General features: G+C 36.3%; 1 protein-coding gene across 1 annotated transcript in view; it reads right to left on the bottom strand.

Annotated features, from left to right (window-relative positions):
* LOC101170785 (VPS10 domain-containing receptor SorCS1) overlaps nt 1-23244 on the bottom strand; it is a 64116-nt gene that overhangs the window by 2950 nt on the left and 37922 nt on the right. The window contains exons 6-26 of the mRNA XM_023963117.2: nt 22612-22676; nt 21505-21623; nt 21079-21168; nt 20596-20775; nt 18927-19073; nt 17804-17906; nt 17477-17553; nt 16583-16674; nt 16359-16466; nt 16087-16204; nt 14907-15040; nt 14018-14131; nt 13346-13517; nt 10958-11144; nt 10352-10485; nt 10155-10278; nt 6693-6805; nt 4981-5115; nt 2615-2714; nt 2371-2479; nt 1304-1458 (exon numbers count right to left, since the gene is read on the bottom strand). Of these exons, the coding sequence (XP_023818885.1) occupies nt 1304-1458; nt 2371-2479; nt 2615-2714; nt 4981-5115; nt 6693-6805; nt 10155-10278; nt 10352-10485; nt 10958-11144; nt 13346-13517; nt 14018-14131; nt 14907-15040; nt 16087-16204; nt 16359-16466; nt 16583-16674; nt 17477-17553; nt 17804-17906; nt 18927-19073; nt 20596-20775; nt 21079-21168; nt 21505-21623; nt 22612-22676 (2576 nt within the window). The remainder of the gene's footprint in view (nt 1-1303; nt 1459-2370; nt 2480-2614; nt 2715-4980; nt 5116-6692; nt 6806-10154; nt 10279-10351; nt 10486-10957; nt 11145-13345; nt 13518-14017; nt 14132-14906; nt 15041-16086; nt 16205-16358; nt 16467-16582; nt 16675-17476; nt 17554-17803; nt 17907-18926; nt 19074-20595; nt 20776-21078; nt 21169-21504; nt 21624-22611; nt 22677-23244) is intronic.

The raw sequence follows: 23244 nt of genomic DNA, 5'->3' as shown, positions 1-23244 counted from the left end.
AAATTGTAACTACATTTATTTGTGTCTACATTTTGATGTGACAAAAGCTGAAATTTAAAATAATAATTTTTTAACAAAAAATATTTTACAAAATAAACAAATTATCATGCTCTCTGTGGCACTTTCCTGTCCAAAAGATTGACTTAACAAAAAGATCCTGTATGATCACATCGATTTTTTCTTAACTATCATTTAGAAATGTCTGAGAGATCAAAAATCTTTTTCTAACTGCAATAATACTTCAAACCTTATGACTAAATGTTTTGTTTAACCAAAAAAATAGTTTAAAAGGTTCACAACATGCAGCATGTCGGATTGCAATATGCTGTGTTAAAAAGGACAGCTAAATTAACATGGGTTGTGCAAGGTGAGCATTTACTCCAAGGTACCCAGAACAAAGTAATTTAAGTACTTTGAACCGTGTTTTGGATTTCTTTTAATACATTTTGTCTGAATAATAAACTAAAAAATCAAAGCTTTTTGGGGTTTCTGCTTTAACCCCTATTACTTGTGAATGAAAGTAATTCAGCATCTATATATATGTGTATATATATATATATATATAATTGTTTTTTTTTTTGTTTTTCCATCCCAGCATGACTGTGACTGAGTGCAGACTGTAAGGAGGTATTTATACAAAGGTCAGTCTAATGCTGAATTTGGGGAAATACTGTGTAATCAAAACATTTTATAAGAATATTTGATTTCAAGTTTGTGATTTTTCTATTGGTTTAATCCAGAATGATAGATTTTTAATACAAACCTCCTGAAACGGGTTAATTTCTTGAAATGCAGAAAAGAGAAGAGATTCTTTTTCAAAATCTAGTTATTTTATCATTTTAAAATCCACTCAGGAGCATTGAGGTTTGCTTAAAGTACACCATCACTATGACTGCCTTGGGAAGAGTGGTAGAATAAACCACTGAGAGATGATCTTCACTGACCTACATGAGCTGATTGATCAAGAATCTGTTTGGCTCTCACCTTCATAGCAGAGCTAGCAGATGCACTTTAACATCGGTTTTGCAGCCTTGACAGCTTTGTTACAGAACTAAGTGTAAATTGGTGTAAGTTCCCTCCATGTTTGCTTTGCTTTTATTGACTTGTTCACTTGACCTTAAGAAAAAGCCTGCACATGACATAAATTCATCCTGCATCACACTTAGCCTTAAGATCAAAGCTAAGTTTTATGGAAGGAAGGATTTTTTTGTGGGGTGACTCGCATTTTGCCCAATTTTCTACAATCTATCAACCTTCTCTCCAATCCAGAAATGGGTCTGAGGAGAAAGTGACCCTTCCATACCTCTGCTTTTAGAGTCCAGCTGTACATCCACATGAACCAGGGAGGTCATTTTGTCCTCCTCGGGGTCTGGAACTGCTAAAGAGGTCACTGCAGGGATCACCTCTTGCTCTTTATCCGGCTGCTCTGTGGCGTATGTGTTCATGCCTGGAAACTTCCTGCAGGTAAGGTAGAGTAGGGTTTTAAAAAACATAGAAAAAGGCAATAGATAATGGAAATCTGCCTTCAGGTTTAAGAACTAATGCTTCCATAAAACATGTGTCACCCACCAACTGTTGGAGATGGGGGAGGATTGCCTAAAAGCTGGAAACTAGGGCATTTTGCAGTCTACTGGGCAAGGCTCTCTCCCTTTCATATTGTTCACCTCACTTTTCATTAAATTTTTCATCTCCTCAAATGCACCCCAATTCTGCTTAACTTTTCACATTTCTAATTTCAGAGCTTCCCCCCTGTGAGTTGGAGTTGCAGCTGGTGTGTTGGGGGGGGGGGCTTAAACTCAAAGTTGATTTTTCACATTTAGCAATTATGATCCCAAGGGATGGAGTTAACTTTTTACATTATAAGCATTATAACCAAATCGGCCCCCCTCACCATGATTGGCATGGGATTACCTGCGGTAGGGGGGTTGCTATTTACTGTATGTCCCTCACTGTATAATGTATGTTGTCTCAGGACTTATCTCCTCAACCTTTGCTGCCATTCTGCAGAGTATGGCTCACCTTGAATGGCTTTGTTTAGCATTTGTGAAAGGTCAACCTCTCACATTGTCAGATGGATGAATATTGATAACTGCAGGAGTCTGACACACATTCAGAGCTCTGGGAGAATTGATTAGACTGTCATTCCCTGTAATATTCTGCAGATTGAGACAGAGGAAGCGTCTCATCCCCTCGGCTGTTGTTGTGGATCAGACATCTGTAACTTTGGAGTAAGGGATTTTGGAAACTTTCAGGGATTGCAGCAGCAAAAGCGTCCAATTACGAAGCTTAAGCAGGGAAGTGGAAACAACTGACTGCAGACAGTACACACAGAATCATAGATGATCAAAGACACCTGCAATATGGACTTACCTTTTAAATTTATATACCAAAAAGACTGCCAGGATTGCCAGAACCACCGACACTAGCATGATGACTGCAATACCACTGTGCAGACTGTCACCACTGTCCACAAGAGGAGCTTCAAAAGAGGAAAAAAATGCAAAACAACATCTATTTATCAGATTATCATTTGCATAATTCATTTCATGTTTACTGGCAAAAGTTTCAACTTCTAAAACTAGAAGTGAACGGCCTCATCAGCAGCTGGACTCACCTGGAGACAGCCAGGTGGCATAGACATTAACTTGCACCCCCGGTTTGAGCGTGAACTGGATCAGGTCTTGGTTCAAAGCACTCAGCAGAACCTGAGAAAGCTAAAAGTGGGGGTGACACAGCAGAGACGGCTCTGTAATGCTGCAGCTGTACAGCCAGGTTCCACTATCATCAATATTTCACCCGCAGTCATTTTATCCAACGGACTGAATTATGGATCAGAATTTGTCCCTCCTTCTAAAGAGGGGCAAATGTTGATATGACACTTGAAAAAGCTGCACCTGCAGCAGAGAAACCCCGCAGGCTTTGGTGGAAACACGTTCAGGTAAAAGGGCGTTCCGCTTGTAAGGCTGCTGTGACATTTAAGGAAAGAATAATCCTTTTCTCTGACGCACACTGGGAATTTTGCCTCTATATTCCACCAGTACACGTATTCTAAAGAGGAAAACCAATTACCCGTTTAAAAAGTTCAATGAGGCAACATTATAGGAAATCAAAGTATGTTTTAATATCATAAAGTTGCTGTTTTAATTTTTTCCCCCCCAAAGCCCTTAAAGTTGCTCAGCCTCTCACACCTTGATGAAGCAGTCATTTAACAAGGGACCAAAATGCCTTCCCGGTGCCCATTTGAGTCCTTAGCCATGCCTCACTAATTCCATCTCGCTCTTTCTAAAATCTTTCCACTGGTTAAAATTAGACTGCTCTACACAGCATGAATAATTACTTTTTGTTCTAGTGGCATATCAGGGTCAGTAAATCTATTACACATTTTAATAAGCCGCTGCACACATACACTCAGCACGCATCCACATGTGTACGTGTGGGTACACGCTCACTTAATGCTTCCGCACTGCAAGTCATTCACTGGAGATGAGAACAGTGAACTGAAGATTTATTACCCTATTGTCTGTGAGGTTCTGCCAGGTAATCAGACAGGCTTTAGATAAATACATCGCTTTAATTCCCAATCCCAGCAGCCTGCCCCAGTTTGTCTCCCTTCTCGATGGAACCAATTATATGATGCATCAATGTAATTAAATACCTATTAACTTAGTTCAAGGCTGACTGTGAGCCAGCAAAATCATCTTTACTTGCAATGAATTGGAGATATTGTTTTGGTTGTAAAAAATAAATAAATTATAAATAATTAAAAATTATTTTCAGCTACAATTGATCATTTTGATATATTTAACTGATGATAAATCCAGAATTTTCATATGGTGGGGTTTATTTTTGGTGATAAAACGAAATGTGGCTGAGGCTGTAATTATTTAAAATTAAGTTATTATTTATTATTGAAAAAGTTAATGTTCATCTAATTTCTATAAAGCAGCTGAAAGTTTATTGACCTCTCAAGACACTTTGGTTGCAGTACAATTCATTAAATAGTGCGACATTGCCCCCTAGTGACTCTAAGGGGTATTTTTTCATTGATTAAAAATTTATTTGTCTTTAGCTGAGAAGGACATTTTATGATGAAAATGTATATTTAGCACTTTATCTTTATTTTAATAAGTTAGATCAAAGTTAATCTGGGAAAAAGTGTACATTTTGATTAATAAAGCTATGTATAAGAAAAAAATGGGTTTCAACATTTATATATCGCTGTGTGATTGGATCATTCAAAAAATAGGAATGAGGTGCAGATTCTTAAAGAAACTGCAGGTCTTTGGAGGTAATTAGAAATATAAGTTAACAACAGAATTCTGTTTGAAATATGATGCAAAATCCTCCCAAAAAACCCCCACCTTTCTCCATTTCTCTGTGTGATTGCCTAACGGACCACAACAGTGTCTGCATGTATTACCCCAATTACCTCTAAAGAACACAGTTCTCATTAAGGCTGACCTTTTCTGAGGCATAACAGTGTCTTTCTTGCCCACAATCCAAAATTATGTATATTTTTTTTCCTCCTCTCTGCAATAAAAACACAAATGGAGACTAGAAACTTAGCTGCCTTCAGTGATCCATCACAATGAGCACCACGTCCATATTTAGTTTAGACAAAGCTAACTTCCCTGTTTTTGGTCACATATTCTCTACATCAAGCTGCACACAAAATGAGTTAGAATAATAATATAACTGTCAAGCATTTTATTGTGATCAATTACCTAACTGAAACGTGTTTATATTCACTTGAGACAAATAATGAATTATGGTTTTATGATAGAAGAAATAAAATAAAACAAAAAACAAGTATTGACTTATTTGCTAAATAAATAAGCCATGTGAATCATATTTTATTAGTTTCTCTGGTCTACTGAATTAATTTGGCAAAAATAAAGGTTAAAAACTAGTCTGGGATACTTTGGTATTGGGTTTGACTCGTTCAGTCACACTGTGAATCAACCAAAAAAGTGACAGTACCTGACTCAGGTGCACCCACTTTTCATTCAGCTGCCTCTCGGCTGACGCCCTCTCAGACACGATGAAAATCTCCGCTGTGGTTGGTACGCCTGGAAGGACTGCGACCAAGAGTTGTTTCTCACTGATTCCTGTGACCTTTGATAATAAAATTTCATTAGAAAAGTGTATTTCATATGTCTCAATTAGAGGTGGTAGTCTGGAGTTGTCTGTACAAATGAGTAAATATCCTCTGCTCTCTGCTTCATATATCATTTGCTTAAATACCAGTCACTGTCCAGACCTAATGCTCAAATCACATGGAAATTGCAAGTTCTATCTGACAGTCTTTGGAAAAGGCCAGGGCTTTTAGTGCATTTATGCCATAACCAGAGGTCTGCTGTCAGATTTCTGGTGTAAACCGTAGTAAAATCTGACAAGACAGAAGGTCAGTGAGAATGTTTCATACTCAAGGCTAGATGCAGCAGATTTCCCAGGTATTTTACATAACTTGCTTAACATCAAGCACTGTTAGACTTGCAGCTTTGCTGTTCTTTAACATACATTTCATGTAAAACACACACATCGTCTCCTATTTTTAGTTATGATAACCTAATTTCTATTTGTATTTCAGTCAATATTAATCTTTTACAAGCTTAAAGACTCACTCCAATGAAAATGGTGTGAAAATTGGTGTTAATATGTTCTTGTAATATTTTTCTCATGATGAAGGACATGCATATATAAAGACCTTCAAGATTAAAATGGAATTTCTGAGTATTTTTGTAGCATTGGTAATGTTAGGTTGGGGTTGTGATGGGCTGTGAGCTAGTGGGAGAAAGTGTAAATGTGATGCATGATGGGAAATGGGGATGGACTTACTCCACACAAACTTTGTTTTTATCCAAAAATCAAAAACTGTGTTGTTTTTTAGGACAATTTAATCATAGTTAAAAGACCACTGGGAACGCTTTTACAATAGATCAAAGCATGATTGCAGTGGGACTTTAACGATGTTACCCAGAGTCTTACGTTTTAATATTTCTGCCATCAAAAGTCTGTCTGGCATCACAACTAGCTCCAGTGCTCCAGTACTGTATTGGTGGGAATAAAAATGTAAAGTTTAGCATGCAATCAAAGGCCTCTCTATAAAACAGTAGATCTCCTGCCTCTGCTATGCTAAGCTATGGCTGGTGCTAAGGTTGAAGTAATTCAGTCTGACATATTAGATTCAGGGAGCAATTCTCAAGTAGAGGTGGCTAAATTACTGTTTACAAGGTGGCGGGCCGGTGGAAGAATCGGGATGGAAATCTAGTCGCTTGCTATCACTTTCTGCGATATTAGAAATGTGACAGCAATATAAAACATGAGCCTTTAGATGGGACATAAAAGCCTAAAGAATCAAATTTCATGCAATCACACCCATAAACTGAATGTCAGGTCTGCCTTCTTCACAGAAAGAACACAACACATCAACAAGGTTCTCTGGGTAACATGAGCTATTGGCTTTTCTTAGCATGTCCCATGTTTTTGTTTCATATATTTATCACAGCACATGGAGCAAAACCTGCAAATTCTCAGGTCTTGTGCAATTATATAATTCCACTATTATACATCATTAATTTATATTACTATTTTAGCTTGAATACACTGTGTGTGTGTGAAAATACATCATGAGTTAACCTTTAATTGCATTATAGTGGCGTTTCTTTAACAACAGCGGTTATCACGCTGACCTGGACCATGCGGCTCTTCACAACCCTGCTGACATCCTCCCTCCACTCGGACACCCCCGGGTTCAGATCATCCAGATTAGAAGAAAAGGCCAAAACGTGTGATTGGAAATAATCTGAAGAAGTACAAGCAGAATTAGAAATAAGTGTTACATTCCTAGTCTTTCTTCAAGGCCAGCGACAAAAAGAAATAAATAAAGCATTTCATCAAAAGGGTTGTGTGTTTTTTTGTCCTTTCAACTTCATGTTTTGCAAGTCTATACTTTCCCAGATATCAAAAAAAAAATTATCAAGCGAAAACCCCTGGAAGAAAAACTAAAACTGTTGCTTATAAGTGATCTGTTATACTATATGTGCACTCTCAAAGAGAATCTCAAATGTGTTTCTAGTGGTTACAAAGAAAACCCATAATCTTCATCTCAATGTCTCTTCAATATGACTTCACTTTTCTGGAATTTTCTTTTGCATGTGCTTTGAAACTGATTAGTGTGATTGCTATTTTGATGAATGAAGGTATTTAATTTGGACATTTTAAAAGAAGGGGAAAATAAATCCTCGGACCATTGCATTTAATTTTTTTGCAACATAAAAAAGCTTCAATCCTGAAGCTTTTAAAAGTTGGAAAGTGAGTGAAATGGTAAAAAAAATATGCATTTATTTCTCCTTTATGTGAAATGGGTTACATAAAAACAATATGGAAACATTTCAGAATACACCCCACGTTTTACCCTGTAAATACTGCATACGCAGTATTACAATGTACTTATGTGAACAAACTTGTAGGTAATGTGCAACCAGAGTATAGGTTACTTAGATGAAAATAGGCTATTTTGTTTTTAACATATTTTAGTGACATTTTTCTGAACATGGAGATGTATAAAGAAAATTCATCTTAAATTTGTGTTTGAGTATGTCTTTATTCAAATTGTTGTGAATCAGACAAAAAAAAGGGAAAACTCATTTACTTTGTGTTTCCACGGTTAACGGTGTAGTACTGGTTTATTGTCTTCATCAGGTTAATGTGTTTACCCTGTGAAGGTGTACTGGTCGACTCCAGTAAGGAGGTCAGTTTCCTATATTGAACTTAGCCTATTAATTCTTTAAATTGTGACATCTACCTGCTGCACTTGGATCACTCCCCAGAACAAAAGGCAGGACGGACGTTCAAGGATGGAGATGGTAAGTGTGTGGGCTATCATAAGGAGAAGCACTGACTTTTGGTTAAACAGAACAGTCTCAACATGTCAATGTGGCGGTGGGAGGTGTGGTTTCAGCTTTCTGACGACAGAAAGACTTGAATTTGATTAACATGATTGGTGCTCCTATAGAGGACATAACACCTCATTCTATAGTGGCTGTATATATGTATATATCCATGGTTCCACAAATTCTTCTATTGTTCTTCTCTTTTATTCCATATATATATATATATGTGTGTGTGTGTGTGTGTATTACTTTATTTATATTATCCAAACGGCGAGAGCACCAGGATTTTCATTGTCACAAGCTTCTTGTGTTACAATGACAATAAAGGATTTCTGATATCTGATTCTATTGTGGAAACAAAAACAAAAAAATACAGCTTTTATTTTTAAAGTATTGTACTTTAAAAAGTATTTATAATCTAGATACTCATCATGAACCCTGTTAACCTTTGTTATCGACCAATAACATTTATACAAAATGTAATTGCATTATGCATTTTGAAAAATGAACAACAATTTTTGATAGACAGTGGAAACTTGAATATTTTAATGACGTAAAAGAGATTTGTTTAGAACTATAATGCCTAAACACCTAAATTGCTTTGTACTCACAGAGTCCGTTGTTGGTAATTTTGTTGGGCTTTAAGTCATTTTCAGAAAGTAAAACCATCATAAGATACCAATAAATAAAAGCAACAAATAAAATTAATTCTAACTAAAATATTGAATCTGTTTTATTTATTGGCAGTGCATAAAGCTTCAAATAACAGTTGAAATGTGTTAAAGAAAAATAAATCTAAATCTCTGATGCATGAAACTAAAGGCTCTGGCTGCCTCCTGTTACCACCAGCAGATGGCTACTGCAGCATGCAGCCAGATATCTAGACATGTTCTTGGTAATGATCTAATTTTTCTGTTACTTTACTAAAGGATCCTCTTGAGCAAAAATTATTACCCACATTTCCAAATTTGTTCTGTTTATATTGCTTAAAAAATTCTGTAGAAGTTGATATTAACTATATTGGTCTATAGTGGGTGTAATACATTTATTTTTCAACTTCACAAACAGAAGCTACATTTAAAGGTAGGTGGTTTAGTATTGTTTTGTAAGAACATTATTGCTAATTATGTTAGAAAATATGTAAGGACCTGCTAAATGAGTTAAATTATTTAGGTTTGATCTTTCACCAAGCTTTTCTGCTGTTTCTATTCAGATAATTTCACCATGTAAAAATAAATAAATAAATAACTTGCTGTCCAATAAAGTTGCTCCCATCTTTGTTATTCCCTGTATGTCTATTGATGCAAAAATGCATCAATTAAACCACTTTGGCTCCGAAATTACCTTAATTTAGCATCTGCTTTTTCACAGCTGGAAATAAATTCAGGTGTCAAGGGGTTAATATTTGATCTAAGCAGGATTTCCCGATCGAGTTAGGAAGTGGAAAGAGCTCAGGTCCTGTGGCCGCAAAGCAAGCTCAGAGCATCATCCCTCCACCACCGTGCTTCACTGATGTTTTTTGGTTTTTTAAATAAAAAAATGATGCTGAGGTTTAAGAAAAAAAATATATTCTGGTCTCATCTGTTACTGCCCAATTTCAATTATCTTGCTGTAAAGCTCAATTTTTTATTTTGGTTGTTCTTGATTGGAGCCTTTGGGTCTTTTGCGTTAAAAGTTTCACAGCCTGACCTTGAGCCAAATTTGAAATGCTCCCAGAAAGGATACCCACGAGTGTTTTCACTATAAAATTTGGGTTTTCGTTCTTAAGAACAGTATCAAGGTCCTTGGATGATTCATGTGCTGCTAAAACGTTAATGCTGATAAAAAATCCATTTAAAAAAAGCTTAAGACTAATTGCATATTTTAGGAACAATTTACCTTTGACTCAAACTTCAATGTAAAACAACACAGTATGTTATGGTGTAAATTCCGTTATCTGTATTCTTCCTTAATCTTAAGACATTTTCTAACTAGTTTCTAATTGCAAAGATTATTTCTTCTTAATGCAATTGTACATTTTTTGACCAGCATTGTTAACTGATAACAATGCTGCCAGCAGGCTGATGCCCAGTTTACAGACAACATGCAGGCGAGGGGTATTTTTGTAAATCTTCTGCTCATTACTTATTCAGAAGCTGGAGTGTCAACATCCATTAATTCAAGAAAAATCCTAAAATAAATACGTGTGTTGTGAACAAATAAATACAAGATATATTCAATTAATACAAACAATTCTGTGTTTAATAAAATAATTAATACCATAAACTGCTACCATCCTTTGGTCCTGATGGACAGCATTTCCAGCTAGAGCCTGAACGGTTACACTGTGATAGCCTTCTTTGGAGAAAGCAAAGGAAACGGCTCCATCGAGGGTCACAATTGGCTGAAATGCAGACAGACACCATTGTTTTTATAATGTCCCGTAGAGGATGAATGGCGTTGAACTGTGTACCTACCTCAGTTTTGTTGTCAAACCACCAGAAATACGTGATCGTTCCCACGTTAGCGGGATGCAACACTGTCGTGAAATTTACTGCTCTGTTCTTGACCACCACCAAAGGAGCCATGAGCTCCACCTGCTCCAGCTGACCTTAAGAGTAAAAACAAAACCAGCAAAGTCATTCCTTTTATTACACACCATGTTTAAGACTTAAGCTTGGGCTTTGTTCGTATTCGTATTTTTTGGCCCAACAAGCAGCTTTTAGAACACAGTGTGCACCCGGACAGAGGCTATTTGCTCTGCCGCAGTGCTTTGACAAGAGTCTGTTGATGCTTTCACGACCTAGACATAAAATTTTTATCAATGGAATCCATTATAATGCCTTGTATTTGAGTTGAGTCATGGTGCACTCTTCTAAGGTAATATAAGACCACAAACATTTATATTTTATTTACGCCTAGGATGAGTAGAAATACATTTTGCATTTCTTTTTTATACAATGAATATTTGCATATAGTGGAGTAATTTTAAGCATTTACTTGGTCAAAACACACAGTTCTGAATGGTTATAAATAGCTTTTTTTAAGGGAAAGGAATTCCTGCACAGCCCTGCAGTACTTACAGGACACATGGAGGTAGAGGATGACTCTATCTGAACCCAGGTTATTGCTCGCTGTAGCTGAAACTTGGTAAATCCCCACTTTACTGTAGATATGCTTGACTCCATCATCGATGGAGCTTATATTAACGTAGGATATTGCCGTTCCGTCACCAAAGTCCACTGTTACACTTGTCATGGAGCCAAGACCCTTTGAAGAAGAAAACAAAACTGTCATTCACAAAGTAACCACAGTTGTTTCTCAGTGTCTTTGCTGACTCACAGCAAAATGCACTTTTCATAATAGCTACAAGAAGCAGGTCCTGCCGTAAATCTTGTCAGCGCAGATTTTTTTGATTTACCAGACCTCAAGCCTCCCCGCTTAGTTACTGACAGCACCTTGATATACAGTGCATTAAAGAAAAACATGCAATGTACAAATATCTGGCTATAAAGCATGCTGGCGTACGGAGGATGGAGGACAGTTCACTGTGAAGGCATAGGTTAAAGCCACTAAAAGGCACCCTGTGGAGATTTTCCTTAAAAATTGGCTTTTTGGATCAATGATGGTGCTTGTTAAAGATCTAATAGCCCTTTTTTTTTCTTTTCAGTTTGCCTAAGTGTGTTTCCCCTAAATCTTTCTGATTTAGAGGAAACATGACAACCTTTTTTTCAGATTTAGGCAAATCTCAAATGATTTATTCTTTTTTATTTTGTTGCAGTAGCACATCTTGAAATGCTGTGATACTAACAGGATGCTGTAATCCTGGGAAAAAATATAATGTAATCTGCAGTAGATCTAGACTGTAACTTTGAAGCTACAAACACACTGGGAATCTGACTTAGGTTCAAGAACGTGCTAAACGCAGGTTCTTGAATGTGCATTTGGCCCAAGGTGTTCACACTGGACCATAGACACAAGCTGGAAGGGTTTCTTCTTCTACTATTTACTAGCGCATGTCTGTCACAGTTGGTAGAGGCTTGGTGCGAAATGTTGAAGCAGTGCAAATCTTGTGAATCTTGCTCCAGGCTTTCCCTGTCATAGATCTATTCCAAAACATGAAAGACATAATAATTCTGGCCGGGCACAAACCATAATTATTAAATTTACCTCCATAATTTGACACTTCCAAGAATAAAAAGAGACGCCATTTATGCATCACAAAGTCCAGCTAAGGACAAATGCTGCAAACTAGCCAAGGCTGAAAGCATTATTATCTGCTGTTCGTATATGTCTATATTTTTATATCTGTCCTTATTCAATAGATAAATTTAAATTAAAATTCACTACCAAATCCGAGTCCCTGATTAGTTCAAATTCAACTGATTTAACTATTGACGCATGTTCAATGGCCACTCATTTTGGACGTAGAGTCCGAAAACGATTAAACACAATTTTTATGTTGAAACTACCATGAGCCTGCAACGTGTATTTACATAGACGTTTCATTGAAAGTGGTCGTACCAAGGGCAGTGTAAACCTAGCTTAAGTGTCGTCCAACAGGACTTTATTTAGAAAGTGGTTTTTACTCTTGGATTTATTTCAGAATATGTAAATTCACCTTTTTATTTAAACTCAATAACATCGATCAAGTTTCATGTTTAAAAATCTTATTTGGGCACAGTCAGTGAGTCAAATACTTGTGGAAAAGCCAAAAAGGTTGTTTTTTTTGTTTGTAGAAAAGTACTTTTCTACAAAGCAACGTACTTTGATCAAAAGTCAAATCTACAATGGCACAAATCATGAAGAAAGCAGCCAACAACATCACGACCACACAAGACTACAAAGGGGGACAATTATTAAAAGATGCGCTTGACAAAATTCTAAATTAATAGTATTCAAATACAATATAAAAAAGGCAGATTTGGTGTTTTAAATTGCCGGGAAAGACTGTGAAACACTATGGGGGAGGATTTCAAACAATGTCTAATTTTTCAGCACTTTAAACCAAAATTTCAAACAGTTCCTTTTCAAAAAATATAAAAATGAAACATAATTCAACCTGGTGCTTTAATTAAAATCATTGTCAATGTGTTTTGGCTTTATTATGTGACTGAAAAGCATTTGGTTGTTTCGATCACTGACCGGGGGTTGATGGAGAAAATAAAATAAAATAAAATATTAACACTAAATAATAAGTATGTGTAGTATTTATTTAAATGAATTGATTTCATTGAGAACTTGGAAGGTGGATAATTTAAAAAAAGCCTCTTACCATTTGCCGTTTTAAATATTTCAAAAAACCTCCAACTGTTTGTAATTGTAATCTTTTATAATTCTTTTCCAACATTAATGCTTCAAATGAACAATTGTTTTATTAATTGCGCACATATTTGTGCTTTTTTTTGTCTCAGCCCTATTGGGCAATTTTCTTTTTTTTAATTTCAATTTATGTCTGAAGACATGATTACCTCTTCTAGAAAGACTAAGAAGGTCACGTTGCTCCCCAGAGTTGCTACAAGTGTTCCTTCGCTGGTGAAGAGCTGCAGACCTTTGGGGGCCTGACTGGGACACTTCTCCTGCCTGGGGCTGTACTTTGAAAGACTTGCTCCGGTGCACTTGTTGGAAAGAGCTTTTCGGTATCTGGGAATAAATTGGCAAGAGGCGCGAGAGGATAATTACTCTGCATGGAGCACACGCACTTTCACAGAAAAGGGAAAGATGAACTAAATTTCTTTCTAAACAGTTTTGCTTCAAATGATACACAACTCGAGCAACACAAATATGATCATCAGCGCTGCTCTGAAACACCTGTAATCACAAAAAAAAGCAATTTTTTTCCCCACCCATTTCTATAAAACACTGATTACTGTAACTTGTTCTTTTCTTCACATAGTTCTTCCTCACTAAGCTGCATCTGTTATTAGGATATTCTCTTTTTGTTCCCCCAATTCCCACTTTCAAATTCAAGCTGTGAGCTTTTTTTACTTGAAATTAGCAGAGCTTACGCCACTTTCTTTTATTTCTCTACATTGAGCAGTTTTGAAGGTTCCCCTAGGTGAGACAAATGCAAAGTTTCCCTTTCAAATATATTGTTTTGGCTTTTTTTTTTTGTTTCTGCACAAAGGAAAAATCAGGCATACCCCGTCGTATTGAGGAAGGTGTCCCCTGTTGTGCAGTCAGGAGATGTTGCTGAAGGAACAAACCAGAAAGCCGGAGCACAGCTTCCATCGACCTGCCTCTCAAACCCATAGTCACTTTTAGAGATAGGGAAAGAAAAAGAAAAAAAGACAACTAAGAGCATAGGTTAGGCAGCCATTCACTATGGCTTAAAGCTAAAATATCACGTTCAGATGGCATTATTACATAAAGAAACCGACAGAAGAAAATTCTCACACAAAAGCCTTGTAAATTTGGGTTTTGATGTTTTATGTATCAGATGTTTTAAGTATTGATTGATTGTGTTTACCAAAAAAAGCATAATTATACCCTGGAAAAGCCCAAACGATCAATCATATTTCTTTCATTGAGACAGGGAAGCACAACCTCAGGAGCTAGAAGACTTGCAGGGAAAAAAAAAAAGTTAGTAATAATCTTAAAATCATATTTGGAATTCAGTTAAACTGGGAATTTCAAGCAACGCTCAGTAAACACAGAATCTCTTTAACTTTTTAAAAAAGTTAAAAAAAATAGATTCAAGAAATTATTTCAGCTGTAATCTTCAGTCAGTTCACCTTTTTAAAAAATATATGTACATATTTTCTTGGGGTCCAGCAGCTTTACAAAAGCTCCCTTTTCCATAACACTGATGAATAAAACACAAGTCTTTAGTAAAAAAAGGGTCTCTTGAGTCTTTAATAGGGTTAAACCTTTCAGAATTTCTAACTTTAATGAAATAAAACTAATGTTTTTCCCAACCGTAACTTCTTTAATTTTAGCCCGTTTTTGATTCAGCTCTAGGCCCCCACCTTTACTAACTGATTTAGATTTAATGAGGAGAAACAAGAACAACAACAGAAAGAGGAAACTTACCACTCAAAGTCCGCTTCTGTGCACAGGCAGGAGTCGGACATCTGGGAAATAAATTGATCTCCGGCCTTGACACATTGAACGTTCGCTCTCAGTTTTTGAAAGAATCTCTTCATTCCCATGATGCACACTTCCCCCTGTGATAAATAATGCAATATTAACCTTGAGCTTCTTTATATTTTTGTTATACTTCTGAATATTTATTTTTTCCATAATACAATGCAGTAGAAACAAAAGACAGTTTGACCAAATCTGTTTATTTGACAAAGATATCATTGTTTTTGTGGGGGCTTTAAATTCTAGGTGGTTCAGATGTAAACCAAATTCATAATTATTATAACACGTCACACTGTAAAACTTAGATTTACTAAAGTACCGAACACTGAAATGAATACTGTTGTAACTTTTATGAAAGCTGTAAAGTAACGACAAAGTATTCCAAATCAAATAAACTAGATAAATCAATTTTCAGTAAGGATAAGCAGCAATAAAATTAAAGTTTTAATATTATTGTGTTCAAAAAATATTAAAAAAACAGCAGCTAGAAATTGCACTTAAATTATTTACCAAAGATACAGTTTTGGAAATCTGTTATTTTTCCAAACACCCACAATGAAATTAAGACCTTGTTATAAATCAGGTTTTCATTTTTCCTCTTGAGAAATGCAACACAGTCAGAAAGTTGAGGCTTGAAGATACAGAAAAGGTCGCTTTAATGACCTTTTAAATGCAACAGTCTATGTTTGTACTTTGGAGTTTTCAAAAGAATGGCAGGCAAAGCCCTCAGCTGTCAGGCTCCTCTCATGTGGAACCAGCTTCCAGCCTGGGTTCAGCAAACAGACCACCTCTCTGCCTTTAAGATGAGACGTAAACCTTTTTCACGTAAACCGAACTGAGCATCAACTGCATTTTGCATGCACCAGGCCGCAATTAATTGGATTAAGATGCATCAGCAATAAAGAAAAAAAATGTTCATTAACTTCAAAGTGAGCTCATGAATTCAGGATGCAAACAAACGATTTGATCTCTTGTGACCACACCATCTCTGCTATGTTTCATTGACTTAACATTAAAATGTCATTTCACAAAGTTCTTTTTTTGTATCCATTGAGGGAGATAAAAAAATAGAGTGTTATATCAATAGATTTCACCTAATTACTTAGGTAAGCAATATAATAACTACCTGGTTGTGTAACTGCCATGTGACATAGTCTTCGGATCCACACCGACGTTGGAAAATGGAGCGAAAGTCGATTTTGACAAGCTGCCACTCAGCCCTGTGACTGAAATGACCAAATATTCTGCAAAAAACATGTCAAAAAAACAAGGTCAGGTATTGAGTATGTGGAGCAGACACTTCAAAGTCTCCATAACAGTAACCTATAATTAGTCAGCCTAGTAATTAACAACCTGTAAACATGTCCTGTTTGTTTTTAGACCCCCCTGATGTCTTACGTCATAATGAGGATGTCTTCTCCAGGCTCTCCAAGCACTCCATCGACATACAGGGGAGAGGAGGTGAAGCTATACTTGTCCCAGTTTCCGCCCTCGTCAAAACTCAGCCTGAGGAGGGGGGGGGGCATCACAAATAAAACTCAAGATCAGTGAGGAGAGCCTTTGCAAGATGACAGCTTTACTTTGTTTCTTTTGAGAGACTGGATTCCTGCAGAAACACTCACCAAATATGTCTAATTGGCAGAGGGGTGTGTCTGATGGCCACCAGGGCCCCCCCTTGATTCAGGAAAAACACACTGTACTCTTCCTGAAAAACCTGGAGACACATTCAGCTTTGCTTTACATTACAGATTCCACAGAATACAAACACTGGAGACAACATTTGGACTGTGTAATAATGAAAATTTATCTGTCACATTGAATTCTGCAATCTTTTGACTTTGAGAGTTAAGGATTAGAAATGCACAACAATGCCTGTCAAACCTAAACTCTTTATTGCTTCAAACGTGACTCAAACGTTGGCTGCAGCAACAAAGGCGGAGACTGGAGTGGTTTGAGGATCTGTGTCTTTGGGTTGTTTCTTCTAGATTCATTCTGAAGGTTAGTTTATATTAATTACTGTGTTTTTCTGATTTTAAGTTCTTTTCTTCAGTTATTGAGGTTCTGTTCCTGCTCCCACCTCCCTCCCCAACACATGATTATAGATTTTAATTACCACAACTGCAACTGGTTTGTAATTAAACCCACAGTAGCACATGTTTAAGTTTGTTGGTTTACTTAAAGAATTCTGTTTCCAGGCATGTTTTCTTCTACCTTATATAGAAGAAGAAAAAACTATTTGAGATAATCCATTTTCCTATATGGCCACAAAAGAAATATGATCTTTATATTCTGGGGGGGTTTCCAACCCTCCTCCAAGCCATCTCCTCCCACTTGGTCTCTTTGAGAAAAATTGAAAATCCGTCCTTTTTTGGGAGAGGTTACTGCTTTATGACCATGTATGCAATTATTACAGAGACAGGGGACCATTCTCATAAAACGAATGCATTCTAAAAGGGCATTTTCAGAAGAGTAGGAAAGAAGTATTAGAATATGAACTTGCAGTTTTCAAACAGTACCTCTTTCCAGGTGTTTCCAGCATCAGATGTAATGAAAATGCTGACATTGGTATTGATCAGCTCAGGTCCAACCACACCTGAACACAAATAAAAGACAAATATCTACATTTTTTGTTTTAATTAAGCCACATAGACACTACCAAGCATATAATATGTTCTGGATGTGCAGAAATGCCATGACTGTCTTAGCTAAGTAAAGGATGGCGCTGGAAAAAGGAGCACAGAAGCCAATCTCAGAGCACCGAGGGATACGATCAAAGACCAATAACAAGACAAAGACTCAACACAAGCATGAATATGTAAATTACCATGCAGATCAAATCTCACCTGACGCTATTATAACTCCTGGAGCTGAATCTTTACTGACAATATTTCCCGAGGCGTAAGGGTTTTCCGAAACATGAAGGTGCAGATGCAGCGAACAGTAGGGCTGGCAAACAAAGGAAAGATTAGCCAGGATTCAAAAAAGGAAGACGTAAATACAGACCTGATCAGAAAATAAATACATTACAAAAGATGTCAATGAAAAGTTCAAGAATTGAATATTGGCAACAAGTTTGCACAGTTTTAAAGATTTGCAATTACTAGTGAGAAAAGAAAACCAAGAAGTGAATATCACATATGATTTTAATGTACAATTTGAGTTATATATTGTTTTGCCGGTTTAAAGCCATCACTTAACCAAATATAGGTGCAATATATGTATTTTGACACTTAATATATATATGTATATATATATATATAAATATATTTTTTTAATTTAAGTATCTCATATACAAACATCAATCATAATAAAGTGGAACAAAGCAGGTTATATTTTGTTACTTTACACAGCTGTTCTTAAAAGCTCTGGATTTAACATACAAGGTGAAAGCTGTGTGAAAGCTTCTTTTTAGAAAATGTGAAAAAAGCTGCTAAATTATTTTTTATGACACTTTCCCGTTTGCAGGCTTAGATTAAATGCTTTTTGAAATTTCAACCATCAATGACTGCCTGCGTAAGAACATGTAAATGTATTTTATTTAAAACCAATTTTTTTAATTGGTTGTATTGGTCAGATAAAGCCATATGCAGCAACATACGAACATTTTCCATTTGAATGCATAAAAAGTTCATAAGCAGAAAGCGTAACGTATAGTGATGGACCTAAATGGGAAAATGAAAAAAATAAATAAAAAGGAAATGAAAACAGAAAAAGGAATGCTCTATATCTGCAGTATTTTTAAACATAAAAGCCTTTAAACTGTGTAGATTTGGTTTGGAAAACCAGACAGAAAGCATCCTAAATAGCATGAAAGTATGGACACATTCAGAACTGCGTTGCTATGATACAGATTTATTCACTCTCTTTGACCATGGTACAGTATGTCAAGACTCAGTGCAGTACTTTTGAGAGCAGATAATGGAAATCCAAATAACCACATGTATCTCTTGTCAGTGGCCCACTTACTTGTTCACAATAGACCTTGTTTCCTTGGAGATCGGTTGCTGGAGCCTGAAGAAGACGCCAGTCTCTTCCCTTGTTGTATGTGATATAAGTTTTCACTTGGTTCTCAACAAGTTTATTTGACAGGAACACCCCTTTAATCCCGGCAACCTGCAAACATGAGAGGCAGGGAGCAGTGAAAAGAAAAATAACAACAACAACAAAAAAAAAGAAAAATGGGAGAGTGGGGTGTGGGGAGAACTGAATTATTCAAACTTAAATAAAGCTGAAGGGTGAGATCGGAGAAGGAAGAGGAGATGTCTGAGAGTGATAACTTTTCTGACATGAAGCACTATTTTGGACCATCTGTAGGACTGTAGAATCAAAACAACATATGGCACAGCCCTGAGATATTTCTTCCTTTTTATACTTGTGTGCAGAGATGCAAACCCAAAAGCAGCGATCGCTCGAATTTATTTTTCTCCTCCAACTCTACAAATTTTGGTCAAAAATAAAACAGACAAAAGACCATTTAAAAAGCATGAGCATGGACAGAGGTCATTCCTACCCCTGCTGGTAGCAATCCAAGGTGTGTGTGTGTGTCTAACAACGTGATCTTTCACTGCTGGCTGAAGATGAGGTTAACACAGAGTGATGCATATGTGTACAGTCACTGCATCCACATAGCAGATCTGTCAGCACACATAGATGCTCAGCTAAGGCTGAAATGCTTGCAGTGTTACTGTGGTTTTTAAGTCAAGGTTTTTTTCCCCCAAAAAAACTGAACTTCCCTTACATTTTCCTCTGCTGCTCTGCTGCTGCATTAAAATCCAAATACAAGCAACCTTAAAGAGAATGTGAGAATAACAAGGCAGAATAAATCCTGTGTGTCTGCTCTGTTCAATTCAATACAGCTGATGGCACAAGTAGAAAGACATTGAAGGAGAAAACTATCAGGGAAGTTGTGGTATTTTCTTTGCCCTGGATCCCACTCAAAACTGTCATTTTTGTTCATCTAAATCAAATGTATTACCAACATCCAGCATTCAATTAAAAAGCAGTTTTCAGTAAACGGATAAAATCGTAAACTTTAAAAGATTTTTCAAATCCCATTTTGCACTGCAGTGACCCTTTTTCACCCTCAATATGACCTTTTGGGTTGCACCACTACAAGTTTCAATTCCTTTAGAAGTTTTTTGATAACTTAGTCTTACTACATTCCAGGGTTTCATATTGTTCCAAAAGCCATTTTTGACACAAACTGACCAAGTTAATTAAACCACAGCAACAATAAACTTCACAACAATTAGAATCGTTTTTGTTTTTTGTTTTTTTTAATCATAATAATATAGTCTAAGTTTGAATTTGCTTTAGCATCAAGACAAATTAGGAACAGTAACCCGCTGGGATCAGAAGGATAAAACGGGCAATGCTCAAAAATAAATAAGCACGAGGTGTAAAATAGTTGTCAAAATTACAAATTATTTTTTGTTTTTATGGCCAGCTGACAAACTAAAAGTTAATTAACTGTAAAACAGTGGATAAAACTCAAAGGTTCAAACCAATTACTCGATCTTCAACAAGAATCTGATGACAAACATTGGAAGTTGTGGACATTTTCAAATGAGCAATGACAGACGGTCCAGTTTGGTTTTCCTGATTTATGTCAAACATGAGTGCCGTTCCTGCCTACCTCATAGAGGTCTATCATGACGTTGTCCTCGGGTCCTCCACTGCTCACTACGTCCTCCAGCATCAGCATGAAGAACAGCCCTCTGGACTCAGACATGTACAGGTTATAGGAATCGTTCTGATGCCAGTCCTGAATCGCCGCCACCACTTGGTTATCGTCCGTGCTGATTATCTGCAGATCCTGAACACATGCTTCTCATGAGTTTGAAGTTCGTTGGGGACAAAGTAGCTGAACTGATGATTCATTTAAAAAATGTTTAAAAAATAAATAAATACCCATGAATTGAAAAAGTATGAATTCTTTGTTAAAAGGTTGCTACACTGAATAAATGAAGAGAAACTCTACATATAGCTAAGTCTATGTCTAAAAACAATTTTTAGGATGAATATGAAACATTTCTTTTCATTCAGGATCTACTAATGATTACTTTGAAAAAAAAAAAAAAAAGAAAAAAAAATGCAACACTGAAAAACAAACTTTTACCTTGGGAAGAGCGTATTTAGGGAGCTTCATTGGGTAGAAAGCATTTCTTTTATATGACACATAATGGACAGACTGACCACCTACTGATACCTACAAATAAAAAAAAGAGGTTTTGTTGCACAGAAGATCTAAGACAAATATTTTCAAACAATCCTGCATGGAATGATTGACAGAAGCATGAACTCGAACAGTTTAAAGCACAAAAAAAGGGGAAAAAAACAATACTAAATGGGATGTGTGTTGCAGGAGAATGTAGCTGTTGTAATAAAGCAGTGATTTCATTTTGAGCCCATCCTTTTCCAGCATAATGACCCCTTTTAGTTAATGAAAAGCACAACACTGCATTAAGATTCAGCCAAACGCGTCAACTTTACAGCTTTTAATTGTCTCTTAATGAAGCCAGATCCACAAGCAATAAAAACCCACCTGGATGAAAACGTATTCATCCTGAACTACGAGGGAGTTCGGGATGATAAATCCAGGGAAAGGCTTGCCCTTGTTTCCGTCAGAGCAGTTCTGGAGTTTGCAAGTTACATACTGTGACCCTGCAGGAAAGAAAGGAGATGAGAGCTTTAAAACGACTAGCACAATGCCGGCTAGTCTGCAATCAAGGCTTTTCACAGCTTCTATGCTCATAGCAAAACCTGGAACACGAGAGGAAGATTGTGAAGGTCAATCTTTATTCTAACTAATAGACAAAGTAGAGAAAGCTGCCCTTGTGCATTAATGTCAGCCAAGTAAAGAAGTTAATGCCTTCTCTCTGAAAGGGATACTGCATCAACACACAAGAGATTAAAAAAAGCTTTAACTATAAAAGTGAAAAAACAAGAGTTGAACTATGTGTCGTGATTTAATCAGATTTGTATAATTCCAAGTAACCCATTATTGATACACACATTTCTGAAACCTCTAACTCTTTAGCAACATCCATTCTTTTTCTTGTTTTTATTCTTGTATTTTTACCCTGTAGTTCATCATTATTCCACTAGAGGCAGTAGAAGGGCTTTTCCTGCTCATTTCAAAAGAGTGCCTCCATAAAATCTCAAAAAGTCTTTTGGTGGGAAAAGTTTACCTACTTTTAAAAACTTTATGGAGAGAATAACTCAAGTTATTCTTTTTTTTTTCCAGTGACAATCGCTGTATTGAATTAAAAAGAAACGCTAATGAATTATTTATAATAGAGTTACACCATGTCTAAAAAGTGTGTATCAATTTTAGACAGTGGGTAAAAAAGGTGTGAGGGGAGGGTTCCTGAACACTCGTGTAAATATTACCCAACATATCATTAGTGATAATATATATATATATATATATATATATATATATATATATATATAAAATCACTTAAAAAATGTATTGCAAAAAAAATGATGTGGTTCCGAAGGGTTTATTAAAGCATCTTAAATCCAAAACTGTTGAATTTTCTGTCAATTCTTGTAGCAAATGTAGTTCGCTTTAAATGGTTATTTTTAATAGGGACCTTATTCTATGTTTCCAGTGTGCAAAGGTAGAAGACATGCCATTCTGACTCACGTCCATCAGAAACTTGGATCTCCAGGTGAATCAGTCCTTGCTCTTTGTCCAAACCTAGCCTGGACCTGAAACATGACACATCCAAGAAAAATGTTCCACTTAGGACAACAGTTTGTTTTCTCTTAGGAATTAATCAATATTGAATGTATAAAACCCTGTTATGGCTTTGTCTTCACTACTGACACAGATTTCACTTTTGATGAAAACCATTGCTAGGACTTTATGTCAACTAAATCATGTGACCGACTCTAAACTGCCTATATAGAATAGAAGCTTGCTGATCTTTACTTCAGCCATCCATCATCAAGTGTACATATTAAACTGCACATCACACTTTAAAACAAAACAAAAAACGTTCTCCAAAGGGATAGAGAGTACATGCATTAGCTGTGATGGTTAGATTTAGTTCAACCATGGTCAACCTTGTTTACAAGTGTGATAAGGACTGTAATTGTTTTGTTCACAGGTAATGTTTTTATTAATGGTTTATTAATTTATTAATTAAAAGGCAGTAGTAGAAAGTAAGAGCATATATGTTGATGTTTATACTCATGAGATCCTTAATTCACATTAAAAATTGCAGGATTTCTTCTCCCCCTTTATTGCGTTCCTTCATGTCTCTACTTAGGAGGG

The sequence above is a fragment of the Oryzias latipes genome, chromosome 15 (genome assembly GCF_053564925.1).
Source record: "Oryzias latipes strain Hd-rR chromosome 15, Olatipes_Hd-rR_3.1".
NCBI classification, from domain to species: Eukaryota; Metazoa; Chordata; class Actinopteri; order Beloniformes; family Adrianichthyidae; genus Oryzias; species Oryzias latipes.
Note: the sequence above shows the minus strand (reverse complement) of the source record. Positions and strands in the feature narration are given on the sequence as shown.